The 11,217-nt window shown below is 37.9% G+C and overlaps 1 protein-coding gene across 2 annotated transcripts; it reads right to left on the bottom strand.

Annotated features, from left to right (window-relative positions):
• Positions 1–308: 308 nt before the first annotated feature.
• Positions 309–8,310, bottom strand: LOC311295547 (uncharacterized protein). Of its 2 annotated transcripts, XM_084416999.1 has the most exons (18): positions 8,167–8,183; positions 6,887–6,957; positions 6,674–6,782; positions 6,503–6,583; positions 5,885–6,286; positions 5,649–5,753; positions 5,284–5,516; positions 5,019–5,197; positions 4,187–4,280; positions 3,872–4,107; positions 3,484–3,598; positions 2,659–2,776; positions 2,478–2,569; positions 2,201–2,318; positions 1,996–2,097; positions 1,878–1,916; positions 862–1,038; positions 309–685 (listed from the first exon to the last, which is right to left on the bottom strand). In XM_084416999.1, the coding sequence occupies exons 2-18, from the start codon at positions 6,911–6,913 to the stop codon at positions 477–479; spliced, it is 2,436 nt and encodes an 811-aa protein (XP_084273125.1). In that variant the 5' UTR covers positions 6,914–6,957; positions 8,167–8,183; the 3' UTR covers positions 309–476. The 2 variants fall into 2 exon arrangements, with proteins under 2 accessions (XP_084273125.1, XP_084273124.1); XM_084416998.1 differs by having other exon boundaries at positions 363–685; positions 6,887–8,310.
• Between the last annotated feature and the right edge of the window lie 2,907 nt (positions 8,311–11,217).

Genomic DNA, 11,217 nt, shown 5'->3' with positions numbered 1-11,217 from the left:
GTCAGTTTTATTCAAATTAATTAATGTTTTAAAATGGGATATACAACTTGTGATTAAGTCTATGCATACAAATTAATATGCATATGCTAAATGTAATATTAAATATATTGCATCAACGACCAAAATGTATGTTAATATAAATATTTATTAAATTTGCAATAAATCATTATTTTTAAAAGTTGTAGGTGTAATGTAATGCCACGTGTAAAATATGTAATATAAAAGTAACAAGTAAGCAAGCTATGCCTCTATAAAAATGGTGACAGAGGCTTATGGATAATGTAGACCCTTCTGTTATTCAAATCTGCAAAGAGTTAGAAAATATTGGTGTAAAAAACAAACACAGTAGCTCAGGGTAAGAATGACTTTTACTTATTTATTTCTTAATTAATCTGAAAAATATTTAATTTCCAGACTCAAAAATCAGATTTTGGAAAGATGATGAATCCAATGCTTCAAATGTTTGTGCTAAAACTTTAAAACTCTTCTTCAGAAAGTTCTGGACTGCTGTTGTCCTCACTCTCCTCTTCAACATCTTCCTCCAGCGAGAAGAAGGAAGGGTCTGTGTTGACACTGCCATAGGTGCTGGTGACTGCTGCAAGTTTCTGCTGTAGAATGTGCCGCTTGTGTAAGATACAGCAGTAGAGCCCCCTGTGTCCATCTTCGGTCAGCTCTCTAGGCGGATCTTGAGGTAAAAAGTGAAGAAAATTGACGATTATTAAGCCGTATTTCATTAAAAAAAAAAAAAAAGCTAAGAATTGTGATTTTTTTAAAGCAATATTTACAGGAAACTATAACATCCTGGTTAGTGGGATAACCTTATTTATACACATTCAATAAAAAAACATTTATCGTACGTACTATGGATCTTAATGTCCTCTTTAGTTTCCCGAAGAAGACTGTCCAGTTTGTCCAATGTTTTTTTTAGATGCTGATAATGCTGAGTCATCTCTTTTACAATTATTATCTTCTCCTCCTCCATGCGCCTGACCAGCATGACTTGATCAAACAGTCGTCTCTTCAAGCGGAGACTCGCCACTATTTTTGAAAATAAAAGTGGAGAGGAAAAATTTCAAACACTAACACACAACATATTCAGCTTTACCTCTAGCAGTGTTCTTCACTAGTCATTTTGAGCACCTTGAGAATAATATTGATGAATAACTTTATAAAAATGTACAAGGGTAGTAATATAACAATATCCTAACTGTATCATCCCTTAAGTATGCATATAATAATGCAGCCAATCCACAATTGACAACAACTGAAACACACTACATTACAATACAACAGAAAGTAAAAAAAAAAAAAAAAAAAAAAAAAGCTCAGCCCAGTATTAAGATATGTTTTTATTTTTTTATCAAAGACATATTGAAAGGATATCTAATTGTTATTTCATGCTTGGGTTGGATTTTGCCATTTCAGAATAGATATGGCTTTCTTCTTAAATGTATTTGGCTATTGCAGCTCTTATATATAAAAGAAAAGTGATGACCACTACTAGTATAGAGTGTGTGTTACAGGAGTAACAATAACTATCAGATTATCACTATGTTTTTATATGGTAACATTACAGATCATTTTTCAGATAGCAGCAGAATATATAATGTGTTATTCTTTACTGTATGTTGCACCTTCTTTACTGGGTGGCAGTGTTAAATTGCTGAGTGTTATTACTTATATTAACAATCAACTGCATTTTGTGAATTCAAAAAAGCACAAAAATAAAACACATTAATTAGCATCTCCTTGTGCTTCCCAAGGCAGAATCAAGTCATCAGAGAGACTGCATGCTGCTTCGGTGTCAATTTTCTCTTCACAGCCAGGAATGGTGTTGTACAGCACTATCTTCTCTCTGAGTGTCTTTTTGAGCTCACCAAGTCTTCTCCGTTTGCGTTGCCTTGTTTGGTTGCTGTCTGTAAGTTTTACAAAAAAAAAAAGTTAGAATTTTTTTTTTTTTACAAAATGCAAGTTGAGTGATGTAGTATCAAATACCATTTTGTCGATACAGATCATTCTTCTTTCTTCGGATTGAATAAATAATCTCATCGATTTCACTCTGGAGCTCTTCCTGGCTACTGTGAGTAATGTCTCTCTCTTGAAAACCAGAAATAAGCAAAGTCGACCATTACAGAAAACAGTATCAAAAATGTAGACAAATATATATGGAAATGTATACACCAGCGACTATATTACATACCAGTGGCTGCCCATTGCTTGACATCACACACCCACCGATCTGCATCTTCCATAGAGATGTTTAACTCCTGCTTGAGACTCTCAAGATTGGCTGCTTCCATTTCTGCTCTCTGTGTAGTCTAATTAAAAAGATTTTTTTTAAAAATGACAGAAAACATAGTATCACTGCAGAATTAACCACAATTGCCCCTGAAAGAAAATGCAGGGGAGAGCACAATCACATTCATAGTGTCTCCAGGGCCCAGGAAACACCTTAACGTGCAGTCTAGGCTTCTTACTTTGACAAATCTTTTCGCCAGTGTCTTGTGAAGACTCTCCACCTTCCTATTGTTCCATCCCATGGCAAGTACAGTAATCATATCTCCTCTGCCTATAAAAAAACAAAACCGATAAGAACAAATCAATTGTACAATCTACCATTGTGTCAAACACAATGGTTAACCCTTTTTTTCAACCAACCTGACTTGGTCATGTACTTTGTAGTAAGAGCTGCCCTTGAAAGGAAGCTATTGACCTGTTCCACCTCTTCACCAACAGTGTTTCCTGCTCCCTCCTGGCTTCTCCCGCCCCACCTAACCTGCTCCCAAGAAGAAGACCAAGACCTTTATCATTCTAAAGACCTTTATCAATCTTATTTATTAGTTTGTGTATCATCAATTGAATTTGGTGCCATGAGCCAATTTTGATGTTTAATATTTTCAAATATAAAATGTTCTGAGGTAGGATAACAATGAAAGAAAAGCTTTCACAACTGCAATTGTGCAGTTAGAACTTTTGGACGGGATCGGGAAGCAAATCCTGCAAACAACCCTGCTGTTCAACCAGAATGATCAATTCTCTTGTAACAGTGTGATCACTGATAGTAATGTTAACTATGTTTAAAAAGTTCATAAGCATTGTGTGTGTATATATACACCCAACACACACAGACACTAAATAAGTAGTTTTAAACTTGTCCTTGAGGATAAGCACTACACATTTTGTATATCTCACTTATATGACACTTGATTTAACTCATCAGCTCATTAGTAGAGACCGCAAGACCTGAATTGGGTGTGTCAGATAAGGGAGACATACTGTACACAATGCAGTGCTGGGGTCCTCCAGGACAGGTCTGAAAACCACTGCATTAAAGTATTTCAATAATGTTTACCGGTACTACTTTTGACTTATGAAACGTGCATATTTTCCGAGATAATAAATCAAGCTAAATTTGTCTGATGCTGTAAGGATGTTTCTAAAAAAACTTAACATTAAAACGTAAACTTAACTCGCACACAGTACCTCACATTTGCCAGTGTGAGCCTTGGCATGCATTACAGATAAAAAAGGCTTCATCATGGTAAGTGGTTGGAGCTCGGGTATCTTTTCTGCCATCTTTTCCAAATAAGGCCAGTACCTGTAAAGAAAACAAATGCCAAAACTGGTAAGTAGACAAACCAGGACCTAAGTGACTTGTTACAGGAATTGTACTAATCAAATAACACTACAGTATGTAGTCATACGTATGGTAATTTGTCATATCAGTACTGATAAGGTAGTAGCCATATTCATTTTCTAATTCCATAATATAAAAAATGTGTGATGTTTAGCTAGTCATGGTGTTAATGGTTATTAATAAAGGTAAAATATCAATAAAAACTTCAGTTATCATTTGGCAATGGCTATCTACCTGCAAGCAATGTCCATACAAAAGAATGTTGCATTTGCAGCTTGTGCCAGCTCCTTCTGCAGGAACATTGGGTAGGCATATATTTCACCACGGTAGTGGTTCAAGCCTTGCAGCAAAATTCCATGTCTGCACACAGCTATTTCAAGGCCCTCTTCATCCACCTTGGCCCTGGACTTCTGTGCGATTTCTCTGCCTGCTGTAAATGTTGCCGGTCCACAGACATCATGACCTGTCCTCTGAAAGTAGATACAATACGTTACATGTAATCCCAGGACAAGAAAACATTCAATCAAAAAGAGTTAAAGAAACCCTTACACTTAACATCTGGCTTCTAATGTGGTCAACTAAGGCAGATACTTTGGCATCTTGTGCGATGAACAGTCCATCAAAAAGAGATGGTTCGTCTGTCCTGTTAAATAAGAGGAATTCATCGCCAACACAATTACATAATGATTTAACATTGCATTCACCTAAATTAATATAACAATTAACCATAAAGGTGCCACACATTTTAGTCTGTATAAATCACATTTGATCTGGAACACTGTGTTTAGAGTATCAGCTTGTATTTGTCCTGTGTAAATGAATGCTGTAATTTGGAATTAACTCGTGCAAGTAAAAAACATACTGTTTAAAGTACAAAAAGAAATAACATCTTTATTTTTGTTTGTGTCTTCAGGCTACAGAAGGGAGAAAAAGTTCCTGAACAATTTACCAGATTGCTGTCGTAGAATTGTAAAGCTTGTTTAAAACAGTGCTATATCTCTCAAAACACTTTTTAAATTGTAAAAGCATTTACGTTTGAATGTGAAGCAATCATACATTTGCCACATTTTGTTACTTTCCATGAATTTCAAATAAAAGTATAATTATATAACGACTAGAGCCAAAAAAATTATGTTGAAGAAATAGGTTTAGATGCCACGAATGGTTGTTATTTTTTACAGCAATAAGGTAAAGTACAGTTTCTCTATATATCAGTCCATCCATAGCTATACTTGCTTTTCCTTTAGAGGGTCATGGCATGGGGGGTCTAGAGCCCATCGCATCTAGCACTGGGTGACAGGTGAGATGCAGCATGGACACAAAAATACCACTGCACCACCCTATATCCAAATTAAAAAAAGAAATGAAAAATTACACTTACCCTTTGGATTTCTTGAACCGGTAATGTTTTCTATTGCCGTCTGCAGATATAGCCAGCATGTCTGGTGTGCATGCTGGGCATTTAAAGGGCTCCATCAGGCACATTTCTTCTTTCCTAAAATTGCAGAAGGAAAACTCCCGAAAGACTCTGTGGAAGGTGTCACCACAAATACTACCCGTCTGGAAAGGAGGATGGTATTATTTTGGTAAATAAAACATTTTGAAGTCTGGAATTCAAACACTTTGGAAATTAAAACAGCCCTTACCCGACCAGTGCAAAGACATCGATGTTCAAGCATTCTGAGAAATGCTTGTTGGGATAAAGCTGGGCTGGCTAATTTCATCTGCTCAAATGATGAGAACAGATCAAACTTAAACAGCATTTGGCAGCTGGTGGTTGCTGGCCAGTATCTGTATTGAAGCAAGTCACTAATCCCAGGAGTCCATTTGGAAGAGCAAAGTGGACAGCTTATACACGGCAGACACAGGTTGTATGGACCTTAAAACAAACATGCGTTTACTATTTGGCCAGTATTTGTACAGCACAGTACAAAAGAATATAGTAAGCCATTATTATGCTTGACTTCATCTGGTTGGATATAAAAAGGTAGAAGGAAGTGACAAGACATACCGTTGATAGTCACCAATACGGTCTGCTTTCCTGGGATCATTTTGAAGTCAAGGTTTGGACCACAGGAACAGATTTGTATTGGTGGAGGAATTGGAAGCATACACACTGCAGAAAGTCAAAATCAAATTTCAGAAAGTAATATCAGTAATGTCTACACATTTACTCAACAAAGTAAAAAAAAAATTCAGTTAAAGGAAACTGCAGAGGGCACCTACTACTACATTATCTGAACATACCTTGTTCACGGAGTTGATATTGGCCACTTTCATCAACCACCACTACGGATGTTGGTGGAATGGGTTTTAAAAAACCATCAAACATTGCTTCCCTATCATGGAAAACATTTTTTCGGTGGATCTCGGTGTCACATGATGAACAGAAAAACTGATTTCCTGAGGGGACACAGTCTAAGCACCGGACAACAGCATCAACAGTTCTGCATTGTTGACAGCAATGCTGGGTAACGGTCTCTGCAGCCGACATGCAATTCAAAATCTCTGGCATTGCAGCCCTGAATTTCTTTTCAGAGATGACCTGTCTTTTGGTCCATGCAGACATGGTGGGTGTCTCTTCTACTTCCACTGATGCAGAGACAGCGACAGAAGTTAACAGGTTTTTTAGCCTCTGAAGATTTTGATCTAAATTAATAAAAAAATAAAATGATAATAATAAGGAAAAAGCCAGTTGCAATAATGCATTTTAATAAAGCAAATTAGCAATTTCTTATATGGTTTTGTCACTTCATATGCATGATAGGAATGTGAATTACATACTTTAACAGTTGCCTATATGTGACATTTTAAATTTAAATAGAAAAGCTGAAATTATTTAGGCTTTCAATTCAATATGCTTACCAAGACTTGGTACCTCTTGCGGAATATCATTCATTTGCACCTCCTCAACCTCTGAGATCTCCCTAGTGCCGGCAGGTTTAACTGCAAACAGACGTAATGATATAGAAAACATTACTGCTGACCAAAAGCTGAGACACTTGTGAACAACAGTATGCAGTATATTTTACTGACCAGATCGACTCTTCTGAACACGTTGTGGTAGGATGTACCCATGCTGGTCTCTCTTTCTCCAGGAAACATTGGAGACTTCAGTTCCTTTTTTTTTCCTTTTCTTTTTAGTCTGTAAGTAAAAACTAAATGATAAATTTTGGGGAAGCATTTGCAGAGGCATTTTCTTTTAAATTTAGGTAAATAACATGATAGAGAAATAATGAAATATTTTACTTTTTGGGTTTCCAACTCATCAGCCATGGTTTTTGCTGCTTCCAGCCATTCATTAAATTGTTGTAATGACTCTGATGCCATTTGTAGATGTTTTTAAATAGAAATAATTGAAGGATAAAGTAAAAACATAAAAAAAATACAAAACAGGAAAGCGAGAAATAGAGAGAGAGGAGGAAAAAGAAACTGGCTCTTAAAAGAACCGATTGATTTGTAAAATATTTCAGTGATAAAGGATGGGTACAAAAACCTGAAAACAAACAGATGAGATGATTAGACAAAACAAACCAGGGCTCTGTGTAGGCACGGACTGTCAACCTGTTTGTGCCTATAAATCTGAATGCACTAGTGCAGTGGTTCTCAAACCTGTCCTGGCGTACCCCCAACACTGCACGTTTTCTTTCTCTCCCTAATCAAACACACCTGATTCAACTCATCAGCTCATTAACCCATGTAATAATGAGCTGATAAGTTGAATCAGGTGTGTTTGATTAGGGAGAGAAAGAAAACGTGCAGTGTTGGGGGTACGCCGACTAGTGGGTATTATTAAATAAATTTTATTTTGCATGTGAAGTGGGGACACTTAGTATTCACCAATATTATTGATCTACCTGCATTGGCACCATTATGAGAACTGAACTGAACTGAACTGGATAATGGCATCACTGTTTTCTCCAGAGCGGCTATATAAATGAACTAAATTAATGTGTTTTTTTCAAGCTGATTTGAAACAATCTGTGTTGTAAAAAGCAATATATAAATAAAGGTGACTTGACTTGTGGCTATAACCTAAAATAGGCAATAACAATGAATGTACAATGAACAATTGATTCCGTCAACCGATTTTGCCATTACTACATATTTTTAATTCTTTAAAATGTTATACCTAGCTGAATTGATACCCTGAATTTAAATAATTTGGATAGCTGTAAAACTGTTGTGACCTCATACTATTTATATAATGCTGAAACTACCTTTTTCTCTAAGAGAAAACATTTAACGTTACAGTTTTGGATACATTAGGCTGAAATTATTTTGTGGCAATATGACAGAAATTGCAGATGCATGTGAAATAGCAACATGCTGCTAGCGATGAAGCTAACGTTAGATAGTAGGTCGCAATGAAATAACGTAACGTTAACAGTTACTTTCTTAATGAGTAAAATGGCTAACAGTTATCGCAACTGATTTGTAACCCAGACGTCAAAATGCACTCATTTAGTTCCACATAAATGACAAAAAACACACACAACTACTTATAAATATATATTTTCACACCTTACCTATATCGACCTCGCACTGGGACTGTCAGGAAAAAACCTGGCCACGCCACTCCTCCGGCTGCTTCTTCTTCTTCTTCTTCTTCTTCTTCTTCTTCTTGGTTCATTGATTTTTTATTTATTTTTTATTCAGCGCCACACGAATGTGGTCAAATGGTGATATGTTAAAAACTTTAGCTGAACTGAAAAAAAAATCAATATAAAAATGCTGAAAATGTTTTAAAATCACTACATATGATTATGTCACGGTTTTATCATCTGTAGTTTTTTTTTTTAAATCATCGTTTTTTTTTACTTTGTTGTTACAAAAGGTTTATCTTAAGTTATTAAAAAAAAGGATAATAGTTGAATTATTTTGATGTGGTTCTTTACTTTCCAATACGTTTTTTTGAAGAAGAAATTGCACATCAAATACATAAAAAATATATAGCCTAAATAAATTTAGGCCTACACATCTCAGTTTTCTGTATTAATCTCAAGTAAATGCAATAATAAAACAAATACTATTTTGATTGGTAATGACGGTAAACGCCATTTCATTACACACGACACCGTCATTATTAAAAGGAGCGCTAGAGGGCGGTTAACTTTAAAACGTAAGTATAGGTCGTAATAAGCTGCTTGCACATACGACCTTGATGGTCGTTTTTTGTAGGAGGACAGTCTCTCTCATACACACACTCCCTCACTCTCTCTTACACACAAACACACACTCCCTCACGCTCTCTTACACGCACACACACACTCCCTCTCTCTCTCTCACACTCCCTCACTCTCTCTCTCACTTCACTCACACACACACACACACACTCTCTCTCTCTCTTCAAGCTTGAGTTCTGCGAGTGAACATCTCAGAGACAGAGAATCACACACACACACACACACACACACACACACACACACACACACACACACACACACACACACACACACACACTCTCTCTCTCTCTCTCTCTCTCCAAAAGCTTGAGTTCTGTGAGTGAACATCATCTCAGAGACACAGAATCACACACACACACACACACACACTCTCTCCAGTGTGAACTGTCTGAGCTCTCTCTCTCTCTCTCTGTCTGTCTCAGTGCAGCTCGTCCTCTACGACTCCATCAGTGCAGTGTGAACACAGTCTGAGCTCTCTCTCTCTCTCTCTGTCTGTCTCAGTGCAGCTCGTCCTCGACGACTCCATCAGTGCAGTGTGAACACAGTCTGAGCTCTCTCTCTCTCTGTCTGTCTCAGTGCAGCTCGTCCTCTACGACTCCATCAGTGCAGTGTGAACACCGTCTGAGCTCTCTCTCTCTCTCTCTCTCTCTGTCTGTCTCAGTGCAGCTCGTCCTCTACGACTCCATCAGTGCAGTGTGAACACAGTCTGAGCTCTCTCTCTCTCTCTCTTTCTCTGTCTGTCTCAGTGCAGCTCGTCCTCTACGACTCCATCAGTGCAGTGTGAACACAGTCTGAGCTCTCTCTCTCTCTCTCTCTCTCTCTGTCTGTCTGTGTGCAGCTCGTCCTCTACGACTCCATCAGTGCAGTGTGAACACAGTCTGAGCTCTCTCTCTCTCTCTCTCTCTCTCTTCCGGTGCGCGGCGGGGAGCGTTTGGGATGTGCGTGAGGGATTCTTTCGCGGGGAGTACGGGAGTTTTTTTCGTATTTCTGTTTTCTACTGCACTTAAATTAAAATGTATTAGAAGAGGAATACGTTTTGACCAAGGAAACAAAGACTTTTGTTTATTTGGAAACTTTTGTGGCGGCACCGAGATGGCGTCTCACCCCGCGGCCACGGAGGTGGTGGTGTCACCTGTGTCGCTCCGTCACGGCGTCAGGTGTGTGCCTGTACAAGGCGTGATGGTGGAGGATGTGTCACTGGTGGTTGGAGAACTAATCGGATATGAAAACATTTCTTCGGCGTCGAGGATGAATAAGGCGGTAGTGGTGTTTGTAAAGGAGGAAGAACTGGCAAATCGGTTGATAAGCGAAGGAATTGTGGTAGGTGGAGATTTTCTTACCATTTCACCGCTGGTAACGCCAACGACCCGTATAACCGTGTCTAACGTTCCCCCTTTCATTCAGAATGATGAAATTGAAAGAGCGTTAGCGAGATATGGAAAGTTTGCAAGTGGGATTAGAACTATTCCACTGAGATGCAGAAATGAAGCTTTGAAGCACGTTATGTCTTTCAGGAGGCAAGTGTTTATGTTTTTGAATCAGCCAGAGCTGGATGTGTCGTTTAGAGTTGGCCACGAGGGAAAATCGTATGTGGTGTACGCTAATACTGGTAGCATGAAGTGCTTTGAGTGTGGCGATATTGGGCATAAGCGGATGGCGTGCCCACATAAGGCCCAGGATAGGCAGGAAGAGATAGCTGAACATAGGCCTAGTGCTGTTGCTGAGGATGTTCAGAAACACAATGAAGATGTCGTCCAGATTAACACTGATGAAACAAATCATGAGAGAGTACTAACTCAGATTACAGAGGAAAGGAATGTTGTTCATGCTGATTTGATTGATAGTAATGATCAGAGAGATGATGTTGATGAAAACGAGATTTCTACTGGACAAAACGATGCATCTAAAATGGGGGAAAGTAGTGTGATGACTGATGATGTCACCAAAGGAAAAATAAATGTTGAAATGGTTCAAACTGACGATCCTGAAGTGTTTAATAGTGTTGAAATGTGTACTGATTCTGAAATGGGAGATGATGATAATTTCTCTGAAATTTCAGATATTGGTTCACAAATCATGGAGGACACATATACACTGCAAGAAATAAATGACTTTCTAGATGCAACTTTTGGAAAGACTGTGGAAGTCAAAGATTTCTTCCCAGATATAGGGAAATTTATAGTGTCGTGACTTTGTTGCAAAGAAACGTTAGTCATGAGGTTCTTAGCAAGCAGAAAAGATTTCGGTTAAGGAAGATCTTAACGAAGTTAAGAAAGAGTAAGGCAAATGCTTCACAAAATGATTAAAACACACAGGGTGTCGGCTATTCTTTGTCTTTTCACTCTATTTCTGTCCTTTTTATACTTTTCCCTTTTTATGGAGTTTTTGAGAGCA

The sequence above is a fragment of the Rutilus rutilus genome (assembly GCF_951802725.1).
Source record: "Rutilus rutilus genome assembly, chromosome: 1".
NCBI classification, from domain to species: domain Eukaryota; kingdom Metazoa; phylum Chordata; class Actinopteri; order Cypriniformes; family Leuciscidae; genus Rutilus; species Rutilus rutilus.
Note: the sequence above shows the minus strand (reverse complement) of the source record. Positions and strands in the feature narration are given on the sequence as shown.

Bases quoted from the DNA above. Each gene is read 5' to 3' on its own strand.
- LOC311295547 (XM_084416998.1), bottom strand. From the start codon at position 6,967: ATGGCATCAGAGTCATTACAACAATTTAATGAATGGCTGGAAGCAGCA. The intron at 5,754-5,884 runs GTATGTTCAGAT...GACTTTCTGCAG, and splicing joins ATATCAACTCCGTGAACAAG to TGTGTATGCTTCCAATTCCT. The intron at 5,198-5,283 runs GTAAGGGCTGTT...CCTCCTTTCCAG, and splicing joins GATGTCTTTGCACTGGTCGG to ACGGGTAGTATTTGTGGTGA.